Source organism: Rhipicephalus microplus, chromosome 3 (assembly GCF_043290135.1).
Source record: "Rhipicephalus microplus isolate Deutch F79 chromosome 3, USDA_Rmic, whole genome shotgun sequence".
Classification (NCBI taxonomy): Eukaryota; Metazoa; Arthropoda; class Arachnida; order Ixodida; family Ixodidae; genus Rhipicephalus; species Rhipicephalus microplus.
The window spans coordinates 19,228,362-19,241,994 of NC_134702.1; the positions used below are offsets into that span (position 1 = coordinate 19,228,362).

General features: G+C 41.8%; 1 protein-coding gene across 3 annotated transcripts; it reads right to left on the reverse strand.

The window, feature by feature from the left end:
* Positions 1-897: 897 nt before the first annotated feature.
* LOC119160104 (uncharacterized) lies at positions 898-13,075 on the reverse strand. Of its 3 annotated transcripts, none has more exons than XM_075889011.1 (6): positions 12,961-13,075; positions 11,588-11,620; positions 11,237-11,303; positions 10,265-10,333; positions 9,689-9,724; positions 898-6,317 (listed from the first exon to the last, which is right to left on the reverse strand). In XM_075889011.1, exons 1-6 carry the CDS (start codon positions 12,990-12,992, stop codon positions 5,808-5,810), a joined length of 747 nt encoding a protein of 248 aa, XP_075745126.1. In that variant the 5' UTR covers positions 12,993-13,075; the 3' UTR covers positions 898-5,807. The 3 variants fall into 3 exon arrangements, with proteins under 3 accessions (XP_075745126.1, XP_075745127.1, XP_075745128.1); XM_075889013.1 differs by lacking the exon at positions 898-6,317 and adding an exon at positions 9,447-9,616; XM_075889012.1 differs by lacking the exons at positions 898-6,317; positions 11,237-11,303 and adding an exon at positions 6,666-9,616.
* Between the last annotated feature and the right edge of the window lie 558 nt (positions 13,076-13,633).

Consider the following 13,633-nt stretch of genomic DNA (forward strand, 5'->3'; position numbering starts at 1 on the left):
TGCATTCCAGTGTTTATCATTGAACAAGCATTTTGTGCCACTGAGTTCATTTATATTGATTTTATTTTTTGTGGCTCTTTCTTGATGGATCTAGATTGCTGCAGATATGGAGGAACTTTGGAATTTTCCTAATTGTTTGGGAAGCATAGATGGAAAACATGTCATCATTGAATGCCCAAGGAATACCGGTTCAAGGAACTTAAACTACAAGAAAACCTTCAGTGTTGTTTTCCTTGCAGTGTGTGATGCACATTACAGGTGAAATTCTTTTTCTTACTGGCCTTCTCAAGCAGTAATGACAACGAATAGGCAACTTGGTTGAATTTCCTCTCATGGTGATTCTTCACTTAATCATGTCGGCTTAAGATATCATAACAAGCAGATTGTCGTACTCATTCAACATTATCTTCAATGGTATTACAGTCCCTTACGTTCATGCTAAACTACGGGGTTCCACACTTGCATTATTACTTACACTCATAGATATTCATAACGATTTCTATTTGTTCAGATATACTTTATTAATAGTAATACTGTTATCCCTTCCCTCTCTCTAGTACTCATTACCACTGCCACTGGCATGCCTTAAAACCTGTCTCCAGAAAGCAGTGTTGCATCTACGCTAACACCATCACTCGCTCTTTTTTACACCTACCAGATGAGTGAGGAGGAAGTGAAGTCTGGGTGGTGTGCTGTATAACTATGTCTACTAGATTTTCTTTTTGGTTCTCCCACTGTGTGTTTTTCCCTTTTTAGCGTGAATATGGCAACAATAATGATGAGGAAGTAAAGCCCTTGGCGGGGAGGCTATGTCTCATTATAAGACGTGATTAAAAGAGAGCAAAGTAGGTACAAACCAGTGTCGGATATCACACGTCTAAGTGGAAGGCTTCAAAGTTTCGGTTGCTTGGTGTTTAATCTTTCACATGCCTTGACATCACACAGACACATACATGTAGCGATTCACTTACATCAAAGCACTGCGACCACAGCCCTGGTCAAACACATGACTTGTACGTAAACAGCCACATGTAACAAAAAGGTGGATCATCCTGCACAATATTTACGGTATTCATTTGCGGGGTGACCACTAAGCCTAATAAACTTTTCTTGTACACTGTATGCTCATTTTCGGAGGATAATTACGTTTTGCAAGTTTTTACAGATGGCCAGTACATGTACTACTGGACTCGCTATGAAAAACCAGTCCTTTGCACAAAGGGAACAATATGTGTTCCAATACAGCATTACCTATCACTGTATTCCAGATTTACATACGTTGACATGGGCCACTATGGAGGCGAAGGAGACAGTGGAATTTTTTTAAGGTGCCGTTTGCTGGATTGCTTCAACAGAAGACTGTTTGGAGTTCCCCTGCCAGCAAAGGTCGGAAGCATAGGACTTATACCCTATGTATTAGTAGGGGATGAAGCCTTTCCCCTGAAGACTTTCATGATGCGACCCTGCCCCCAGCGAGGCAAGTTTCGAATTTCTTTCTTGATGCTGGACAATTATACAAATACAAAGAAAATTCTTATAGAAGATTCTACAAAAAAATTAATATAGAAATAGAGTTAACAGTTCATAGACACTACACAAGTGAAATGGGAGTAGTTAGACAATATCTGCACTACTGAGGCATATAGTCACTGTAAACTATGCGGAGAGATAGGAGTGTCAAAGGTAGCGTATACTTCGGAAGTGTGCAACTATGTATACCAAAGCAGACTGCTGGAGCTGAGTGTATTAGTCATGTCATTGAGTGGCTCTGCAGAAAGGCTTCCTACATTTGTGGGGATTCTTAATTGGGCTGTATTAAGCAGATGTTGATGGTAGTGTAGTTGACATCGTCAGTGCTTTATTAAATTTTAGAAAACTGACTTGTGTTTAGCCATTTCAATGATATACGCAACATTTTGACCTTTTAGCTAGTACTTGTAACATATAAAAAGAACCCATTCTTGAGAAAAGGGGCGGTGCAATGAAATTTCGAAGGTAAAGCAAGCATGTTGTGGCAAAGCATCGTCCCAATGCTTTGCCAGTTGGTATGTGGCAGAGGTTCTCGAAACTTCTCGTTTGTTTTGTAGGTGCTTGTATGACGTGTGTGCGAGAAAGCCAGCGAGAGCAGACGATAATCAGCATGACGTGCTTCACAGTCTTGTGTAGCCATGTGACCAAGCTACACAGCCATGTCACATGCTAATTCTGTGCCTAGAAACCGAAACCGGAAAAAAAAGGTCCACATAAAAAAATATTAATCTATTTAGCGAGAATAAATTAACCTTGATGAGTAAATCATGCTTGCTGGAGAGCAAATAAAGCGCAAGCCACAAAAATGGTGGCAGCAATGCAGCTTCTGTGTACTGCTTAACTGCTTTGCAATATCACAGCCAGAATATTACATTACAGGATGACAATATGTATAAAACTCATGCCGAGTTCTTACATTCAGTGCTTGTGCTACGTACACATACACGGAGACTTGTTTGCACAAACATAAAGCTTCTGCTTTGCACTCCAATACCTGCTGTATTGAGTAATGCTACCTTATTATTTTTCGTTTGATGTTCTTAGGTGCATTTCTTTGCTTACTTAATTTTCTTTAGAACTTCAGAAACACCGGAGCAACCCTGCACAGCGTGCAGAGTACCTTCAGAGGGCCACCTTCAATTACAGGCTGAGCCGCGCACGCCGCCTCATTGAAAATGCATTCGGCATTATGTCAAGTCGGTGGCAGATTCTCCGCTGAGCCTTTAGAGCCTCAGAGACCACCACCGAAAACATCATCCGGGCATGCGTCGTGCTGCACAATTTCATGCTCCAGGAGTCGCCACATGCAAGGCTGACGTATAATCCACCAGGCTATGTGGACCATGAGGACTGGCAGGGCAGCTGCATGGAAGGAGCTTGGAGGGACGGCGACGATGACCCCTCTATATTTAGGGAGCCCACTGCGTCTGGCTGTCACTCCGCTAGGTAAAATTTTTAACACCCTACCCTTTATCTTTCATACGTTTGGCATTATTATGTGCAATTCATTTTCTCAAAATAAGGTTTTTGCTGAAAGGCATCTTGCTGTTGCAGTCACATTCTTCTTACATCTTAATTTTAGAAAAGTACTGCCATTATTTTTGTAGAACTCGTGTTCTAATTTGCAAATGACAGTTCAGAGCAAATGTCAATAATTCTGCTCACTTTTATATTGTGTGCACCTACTTTGCAGAGTGGCGATAGATGTCCGGGAGAAGCTCGCTAAATTCTTTATGAATGAGGGCCAAGTTCCGTGGCAAGAGCGCATCGTCACTCGGGCAGGTCAGCGGGTAAACTGAAGCCTGAGTAAAGGCAGATACCCTTTATATCACTTGTTGTTCAAATTGTATTGTCAGTATATATTGTATTGTTCCTCCTTCAAAGAACGGGACAGCGTTATAGCCTCAGTATGGAACTGGCATCCATCTTAATTTGCTTTATTCCCAACTTCATCCTTCTTTTCTTTCCTGTTCCGGCTCTCGTGCTTTTTCTTCTCCTGTCCCAGGGCTCGTACCATTTCACCTAGGGCTCATACCACTTCACCTTTTCCGGTTTCTTGTAATTACTCCTACTGGGGTAATATTTGCAGACTTCCAATTGAAGCATATTCAACCGATCCACGTTCACCAGTGTATTAGACAGTTTTCAAAATTCCGTTCTGTGTGGCTGTCTTGGTCACAGAGTAAGGACCGTAAAATTTGGCACTGTCATCTCTTATTCCTTTCCTCACTAATACGAGGTCGGTGACTTGAATGTCTGGCATGTCTGCTCGATGCCTCTTGTCGAAAATTTTTTTCATTCATTTTCGGTATCTCTCCTCCTGTGATTTTTCTTGCCTCTCCTCAATGATCTTGATGTTTTTTAAGAGTCCCAACTCACGGTGTGCCTGCAAAATAGGGGTTTATACTGAAAAAACGTACTGTAGACTGCACCCAAAGCCACTTGTATAGGATCGATTATGATGTATCACGGCGGCTTCCAAAAAACATTTCCATCCACTAGGAAAACTATCGTACATCTTGATGTACTGTTTCACGTCCCGTATGGCACGTTCTGCCTGCCCATTCGCTGTGGGATGGTGTGGAGCACAGAACTTGATCGATATATTGTGATCCCGAGCCCATCTTGCTAGGTTTTCGCTCTTGAACGCAGGGCCCTTATCGCATACTATTGACCGCGTAGTCTTGGACATGCCTTTTTCAAGGAGGCCTATGACGCTATTTGCATCTTCTCTTCCTGCTTGTGCCACGACCATCCTCGTGTACTCATCTATGGCCAGAAGAAAAGCTTGCGTTTTATTGACTCCGCCCGTTTCTTATTTAGTTTGGCAAAATCCAGGTGAACTACTTTGAAAGGCACGTTCGAGTGGCAAGGTAGTATCATAGCATCCGTGGGCTGTTTATACTTGACTTTGTGTACTTGACACACATGGCAGGAATGAATGTACTGACTGACATCTTTCTTCATGTGAGGCCACCAATTTGTTGTAGGTGCACCGAAATCCGTTGTCTCCTCCAGATTCTGGGCTATCGTGGTACAAACAAAGGACTCTGGAAACAGGTGTTGATGGGACTTCATAACAACTTTCAGTAAAAACCAGTTGTCCGGAGCCATCCAACAGCTTCACTTCATTGATTTGTTCAGATTTTTCTGCGTTCCTTCGTACCATCAACCTTGATGGAGCATCTGCATCGGTTAAAAGTGGCCCTGATCGGTGCAAGATTGTAAAGTCGAATTGCTGCAAGTAATTCACCCATCTAGCAATACGTGGTTTAGTTTGGCTCATATTCAAGAGATTAGTGAGGGCCTGGTGATCGGTGAACAAAGTGAACTTAGTACCTTCCAGGTACAAACGGAAGTACTCAGTCACGTTCAGAACGGCCAGGACTTCTTTTTTCGTAGTAGTGTAGTTAGTTTCAGATGGCTTAAACGTGTAACTGTAGTAACCTACTACAATTCGCTTTTCTCGGCTGGATGCTTCAACATATTTTTGATACAACACTGCTCCAGTCCCATAATCTGAGGCGTCAGTGTTCAATTCAAAGGGTAAAGTGAAGTCTGGTAGGCATAGGACAGATTCTTATGCAAAGAGATTCTGAGCACCAAGTCACGGTAGACTCTCTCACATTCGTCACTCCATTCAAAGGGGACGTCTTTATGTGTTAAACATGCGAGACATCTAGTTTTGACAGCAAAGTCCTTAATGAAAGTTCGGAAATGTCCTGCCCATCCCAAAAACACACGCAGTGAATAGACGTCATATGGTTTCTTCAACTGGCAGATCTTCTCAACGAACCCGTTTCGTGCTTTTGGTGTTCCCATCGAAGACTCATTTAAGAAACACAACTTTTTGTTGAAAGAATGCACTCTTCTTAAAATTTACCTTGAGATGTGCCAAGCTCAAGGCGTTTCACACCTGAGACAGATGGTCCTGATGCTCAGCCTTTGTTTTGGAGAAGACTATTATGTCGTTTATGCACACATTACAGAAAACACCAAGGAATGGCTTTAGCACGTCATTCATGGTCTTATGGAACTATGCTGGCGAGTTTTTCTAACCGAAAGGAAGCCAGTTATACTCGTAGAGATCGGGTGGTGTGATAAAAGCTGTGCACATTTCTGTTTCTTCGGTTAGTGGGATCTGCCTTCCGAATGCGGTCAAAAGTTTCTTCTTCCACTGACTCCAAAAGCCACCACTGTTTTTCTGAATGCACATTTCATACCACTTGAGCACAACACCTCTCAAGTAAAAACGCATGTTAGTGATTTTATCATCATCAGAGAGCCACCTGTTTTTTTTTTTTTTTTTTTTCAGCCACATATTCATAGAACTCAAGCAAACTTTCTGGATTTGAAGAGATACCGTCGAAGGCATCAGGCTCTACGAATTTAGGCACCGGTTTCTCAGCATTCAGAGAGCTTATAAAGGATGTCATTATTTCGTTCTGTTGCATAATCTGTTCATGTTGCAGCTGAAGAGCCTTCAAAACGAGGCTCACCTCTTTCGTCAAAGATCGTGATCCCGAGTCTCTTTGACACGCTGGTTCATGAACTAGGTTGTAGAAGGTCGCCACACGCAAGATCACTTTTACAGCACCTTTCCTTTGTAGTTCAGTAGCGTCCACAGCTGCCTTTCTCACAACCAGGTTTACGAGTTCTTCCGAGCAGAGCTCACGAGGTAGGTCCACCGCTGCTTCATCTTGAACTTGGTACTTCGAAAAGATGATCTTGTCCGTGGAGGTCTCGTCAACGAAGAACGTCACCCACATGTTGGCTTCGCTGGCCCGCTGCGCCAAAATAATGTAGTGTTTCAACTTAAAAGAACGGAGCAGCATTATAGCCACAGTAGGGACTGGCGTCCATCATTCCCAACTTCATCCTACTGTTCTTTCCTGCCCCAACTTTCGTGCTTCTTCTTCTCCTGTCCCAAGGCTCATACCGCTTTATATATGTGTACCTGTTTTTCTTAGCTAGGATCCTTTTTTTGTTCTTTTTTGTTATGTTGTATGTCGCCATATATATGCTTGTTTTTCCCAACAAAATTTATTTCTGAGTCAGCACCCATACTGTGTTTATTCTCATTGTTCCGTGTGCGCTGTATCAACCAAGATTAACGCGTACCTACTCACTCAAGCTTTCATTCTTATGAAGATGCAGTTGTTTTATTCAAGCAACAGTTCTATTTTAATAATCTGCATGCTCTGAGAGTCTACAGTGTAGGTTCACTTTGAACACAAATACATGATACTGTGTTTATCATACTATCCTAACAGAGTGTCTGTGCTAATGTATATCGTAACATAGTATCTTCCAGAGCTAATTGTTATTTATATACAACGTGACAGACGTACCCCAAATAAGCATTTGAGAAGTGCCGTTGATACTGCTTATTCATGCTCTGGCAGCTCATTTTAGTGTTAATCAGAGACTGTTAACCAGGAAATGTCCAGGCTTGCCTTTCTAGCCACTCACTGCCAGAAAGGCAAGCATGGAACACATTTTCTGCACTAAAGAATCATTTTTACCACTAAAGAAGCAGTCGTTCTCATGCACTTTTCATTTTCCGAAACCGGGTATCCCGGCCATCCAACCCATGACATCAGTCTAAATTTCACCCCCATAGGTGAAGGCTTGTGGCCTTTGAGGAGTAAATGCTACAGACATCTAAAGCTGTACCTGACTATATTGTTCGGGCTCTGCCTAAGCTTAGTGATGAGTGTACTGCGTGTGCAACAAAAAAGGTCCCCATCGAGGAAATCATTGACAATAAACTCTAAACGGCTTATAAATAAACAAAGTACACGACTTTTTGGAACGATTTCAAACAAAATACCAAACACACAGAGGGACATCTATAAAAACAATATCGCAACCTTAAAATGCAAACCTACATTCGTAGTTCTTTTGAAAACAGACAAAAATTCCCGTGGTTTAAAACACATCTGAAAAGGAAGGCTCCTCACCAGGAAGAGGCTTCATCACAAATCTAATGGGACAAGGAGCTTCCATCAGCAAAATAAAAACAAGAACCCATCGAGGGAAGTATTCACTGACTATAAATTATCAATTGCTTGTAAACAAAGTGGGTCACTTTTGACAACAATTTTAGAGAACATAGCAAACACTGTGGAAAATCGATAAAACATTAAGAAAACCTTGAAAATTGAATCTATACTCGTGATTCTTGTGAAAACAGACAAAATTTACCCATGGTTCACAAAAGACAACAGATCAAAGCACTTTCACAAATCTAGTAGGACAAGCAGCTCCCGCTAATCATAAAATCATTATTGCCAATGTGTGAGACAAGCAAAAACTGGATTCTTCTAGTTTACTCAGCACTGCATACAAACCCTAGACAATTCTGGAGTGTCGTTGTAGCCGATGGTCGCACACTTAGTTACGCTTATTAATGACAATATTGAACTAATCAGATTTGAGCGATGCATAACAGCCACTGATAATTACTTCTTGACTGTTTTCACTGTCACTATCGGCTCCGAATTTGTTTTATTCCTACAACTGAAAACCAAATAAGTGTACATATTTTATCAAAACTTATAGATAAGTTAAAGGGGTACTGACACCTTTTTTGGGAGGCAAGTTTACTCTGCCATACAAATCTCCTGTATACAGAGACTGCTCTGAGCAAGTGTCACACTCAGCAAATGCTGATCAAATATTTTGTTTTCATGTGAAACTTGTTTTTCTCGTGTCGAATCTACAAACATTGACACAAACTTGATGTCGAGCTACAGTACTAATCCTGGTGACTTTACATAGCAGTGTGGCTAGTTGTGATGATGTCGAGCACCAAAACAAAACAAAAAAGCTAGCTTCCGCCTCACCTTCTCAATCACCTGCTCGCGCCTTCCAGTCACTATCATTCAGCGTACCTGTGAAGCCAGCTAGTGGACTCTAGAACAGGGTATGCGCATGCAAACGCAAGATATACGCTTATCAGAGGCCAGAGAAGTCGTTTGATTTCGAATTGCTACGACAGCTGCGACAGGTGCAGCATACAGCAGACGATTGAAGAAGCGATCTGCATACAGCAGACGATTGAAGAAGCGATGTGTGGACAAGAATACATCGCAAAAACTTATGCATGCATAAACCACCTGGTGGCGCTGCTCGTACTATGCTATGATGCCAGGGTACAATAGAATCAAAACTAGCTTTTAAAGGCCTGCTGTAATTAATTTTCCGGGGCGCACTCATGCTTACCGGTATATTTCCTACGCTCTTGGGGTGTTGGCCTGTCATTTGACACATAAAACAATAGACAAAAAATTTCGTGTCAGTACCCCTTTAAAAAAAATAACATCATCAACTTTTCACCAATCCTTTCATTGTTTATAACCCTAATCATTAACAAAAGGAGGAGAGTTGAAGGGCTAGTTTTTTTTTTAACGGATAGTATAGGGGAGATTTTTCGTAGTAGTTACAGTTAGGTGTGACAATAAAAGTGGACAAAAAGGCAAGTTGCTGTCTATAGCAACCGAGCCTGCAACCTTCGAATAAGGCACCTGATGTTGTACCAATTGAGCTAAGGCAGTTGCCCGTCGGGCCATTCACTTTATCAGGTGTATCTCTGCATGTAAACCTGGGATCGCTTGTCAATGCTGCTCGTACCGCGATGGCGACGGCATGGTTCACAAGCACAGATACATCAATAAAGAGGACGGAAAAGACGGTATTATGATTTGGTCGACCTAATTGACATTAGGTTGACATAATTTCGATAGAATCGCTATATGATGTGATGAATGATTTATAATTGTACACTTGTCCAAATTTGAAGTAATGCTAGTCTCATTAATATGTACTATAATTTCAATCGGAATCCTCCAGACATTCCATTTCAGCTTCATGTAGAAGCTTGTGGATCTCAAAAAGCACCTGTGAGCGCTTTCTCTTCGGTAATGCCTTGAGTTTGACAGCTACAAGGCTTCCAGCTATCTCGCACTCATCGGGCTGCAGTGCTTCTTTTTTCTTTGAAATCGCTTGAATGGAGGTGGAGCAGCTGCCAAGCAGGTCTTTTATACTCGCTTCGATGTCCTCACCACTGCATGTTTTTCTCTTCCTGCAAAACAAACTTACACTTACCGATAAGTGCCATTAAAGTGTTTGCAAAAAGTGTGGAAGGTGTAATTACCGAGATGGTGTGAAATCTGTGGGTTTCCCGGTGGGCCTGTAGAAGAAACAGAAACAAGGCACGGATTAGAAAAGCTGTCGTGAAGTTCATATGCAAGTCTGGGCAGCTTAGTTTCACATGTTGGCACACAGAGTGATGCTAAGGAAAGGGGAAGAAACTGATGATTGCCAAGTGAGTGATTATGCCTGTAGAGAATAAGTGAACTAGCAACACAATGTTAACAAAAACAGACAATTAAGTTGAATTGCGTGATGCAACTGTACATTGACAGCAATACTCAAAGCATGTGACTGCCAACCTGCAATAGGCAGTACAAGCAGAGCACAGATGACACCTGTCCTATGAAAAAAATTGGAGGCAGCTCATGCAGGATGACTTAAAAGATATCTCCAAGCTGCTATTCATTTGTACAATCCAAAAAAAAATTAAAATGTGTGCTGCCAGTCTGTTATCATTTTTCTTGTATGTTATCTATCTCTTCTGACATCACAAATTTGTACTTGCTCAAGCATGATACCTCTAGCTTGATCAAACCCTAGCAGCTTTAATATTCAAAGTTCACATGGGCATTCTTACATTGAAGGTGTGGTAGGTGGCACAGCCGAGCAGTTGCTTCTGTTCGTAGCCTGCGGAGACCTGTAAGAACTGCAAAAACGATACATCAGTGACATCTAGCATACTGCATGAAGCCAAACACGAACTAGCACAACATAAAATTGTAATTATTAGAAGAAAGAAACCAACATTGCTAAATTTGCAGTGCATAAAAGGGTTAGACACTTCTCTAAACCATGTGATCAGATATTCATGAAAATAAACATACCGGGACTCCTACAGTGACATATTGAAGCATCATTTTCATGAATTAAGAAAAAGTAGATGATTAGCTTGCATTTGTATGTTACAAAAAAACATGGTACGTCACACAGCCTAGTCACGCTACATTGTGGAGTTGAACATTCTCTTAGCTGCATGTAGGCTGATGCTCTCATGTGCATCACAATTACTGCCCAAGATTACAGTGTGTTGTTATTATTTCTTACCGCTCTATTCTGAGCTGCTTACAAGGTAAAAGGAGTTAACGCTGTAAAGAGTCGCTGTGTTTGCACCAACTAGTGGAACACGTCAGCCATTGTGTATGCGGCAAAGCTGTATACATGCACAGGCAACTGCACAGCACAAACCTGAATTTCATTACTGCATTCACTTTCCAGTGCTTCCAGCATGCATTTTGCATACGGCTCCACGTTAGCACTGAATGAGAGATTCTGATAAACGCGGCACATTGTTTTCCATGTTACCATTCCACGTTTAGACACTGAATGGTAGGCTTTCTGTTGCACTAATTTACTGGTCCTGCTCTACGCCATCTACAGACGCCGACAACATCTCTCGCAAGTGTACCCCGTCCTCAGACTCCAGTGACCGTTCTTCCATCTTTCCTGTCTCTCCTATCCCCTCAGTTTGTTGTTGCTTCTTCTTCCTCTTTTCTATACCTTTACTTCTACCCTTTTATCCCTCACTGAAGCAGACAATAATGGGGCTCACTTTTCTCTTCCTTTCTCTTAAGAACCACTCCAAGAAAACAGGTACCAAAAGAATTTCTTGGCGGTCCCTATAAAGGAGTTTTAGGGCATCTATTTAGCGTAAAAGAAAATGCTTATAAACAAGTCAATGCTCCTCTCAGCATGTGAACCAAATATGTAACTGAAAACAGCAAGGATTCACAATTATGAACAAAAGACAGCCACGAATTGATTGCTGTGCCGTTAGCAAACTATGTTACAGGTACAACTGTCACAGGCAGATTTTATGATAGCGAAAAAAAGTCATTGAAACTGAATGCTTGTTTTGATTGAATATATTAAAAAAAGGTAAAACTTTAGAAATGTGGCTTACCCTTCAGGGCATTCTTCTTCAAGGCATACCTCTCTAATAAAAAAGAAGTAAAAGAATAAATATGTACCACTAGTGAAAAAGCGTCTGTGCATGCTGCTTGTTATTTTTTGGCATACAGTGTGGGTTTATGCAGAAACTGTTTTTACAAATGAATATTCCAGATTTCTTCACGTCATTCTTTGAAATTTATGAAATGTCACAGGGATGTCCTAATATCGCAGCTTACTCAAGAAAACAGCCGGCACTACGTAGTTGTTCACATTTACCTGTTGAACTATGACCGTTCCTTAAAACTTCAGACAAGTTCGATAAAAGCTATCCTGCATTTAGGTTAGCAGCACAAAAACATTACTTGTGAGCTGTGCCAACAGCAAACAGGTTAGAAGACAGACAAAGCAGTTCTATTTCAATGTGCTTAGATTAGTAGAGAACTGCTTTTGAACACTGAAAAATGAGCATTTGCTGCATCAGCATTGGCATTCATGATGAATTATAACATTTTTTGTTTAATTCATATTTTTTAATTTATTAGATACGATCATAACACAATGAGCAATATAAACAATGTAGTTGGTACATGGGTGACACAGGCCAGTTCTTCGAAGACGACATTTGCAATGCTGTCCTGACATATCTTGCAGTGAAGTGAGCTGCCTATTTATTGGCAGTAAAGCAGATGTGATTCATTTGCATCCCTGTGGAGCACCACACAGGGACAGAAAAACACTCGGGATCCTGTCCTGAACAGCCAGCTGTTACTTCAAAGCTAGCGATCACTATAGCATATGAGAGGTGGGGGGGGGGGGGGGGGGCGCACTTTCCATCATGCACCTAGTATGTGTGCTCTCAACACTCACTCACAATTATGAAACGAGATGTGCTGTGTCTCGCGACAGCTGGCGTGCCCTCGCCGTCATTGTAGGCCTCACCGCATGACCCTACTGTATGAACCGGTCTGTAGCACAAATTCATTGCAAAAAGTAGAATCGATAAATCAGCGTACAACACTTCATTTACGTAGAAGCACTTTTCATGGCCTGCGGTGTTTAAAACGGCATTCGCATGGACGGCGGGAAAGAAAGAAAAAAAAAACGCTCGTCTATGAGTAGTAAATAGTTTTTAGCAGCACTTGTCGTGTCATTTCTCGTACGTGTCTTCGTCGTAACGCTGCCCCATTCAATTCATTATCAACTAGCCCACCTTTCTTATTCTGCAAATAGTTTTCTTTGAGCGATAGCTCGGGAACGTGCATGTCGACCCGGAGGGTCAGTCAGTATTGAGGAGTCTCCCAGCAAAATCAAGATAGTCGGCAGGCATGAAACAGGTTTCATGCGTGCGCTGCAATATGAGACGGCACGTCATTGATCACTTACTTTTCCGCATAATGAGGAGTCTGCCTCAGCATGCTGTCAATAATTGAGAACAGGGCAAGGTTCCTTTTGGCGTTGCTACCTAGCCACCAACGTTACTAGATACGTTTGCTAGCCGCTGGCGTTGCATAAATGGTTGCCAGACTGGGAGGGTCAGTGTTGCCAGACTGCCGCTAAATTTGACTGCGAACATTTTTTTTTTTGTAGTTGTGGTTTTTTTGTGAGATTTTGGTGCCATCTGCGGTGCATTTCGTGAACGAATGACGCTGGCCGTTTTAATTAACGGAATAAACCGCGCCTAGCAGTAGTCGAGCGTGGCGCTGCCATGCGATTAAGAGGCCGTTTTAATTAAGAGAATGAACCGCGCCTAGCAGAAGTCGAGCGTGGTTCGATAAAGCACCTCGATAAAGCAGCCTTCCAGGCGCACATCTAGTTTACTATACATGGCACAGAAAGCCCACGGAGGAAAAAGCCAAACAATTTTTTGCTCTTGTTGGATTGGCTGCGGATGGTTCCAGCTTGTTTTTTTTTTTTCAGTTCAGACTGTGATTAGTTTCGGTTTTGAAATAAATGTGAAATAAGAGTTTATTAGACAATTTATTTAAATACTGCATTTTACGTATATAAACGCCGACTTCCTTTCTCCGTGAGGGTAAACGAAAGAAGCGAAGTCGGC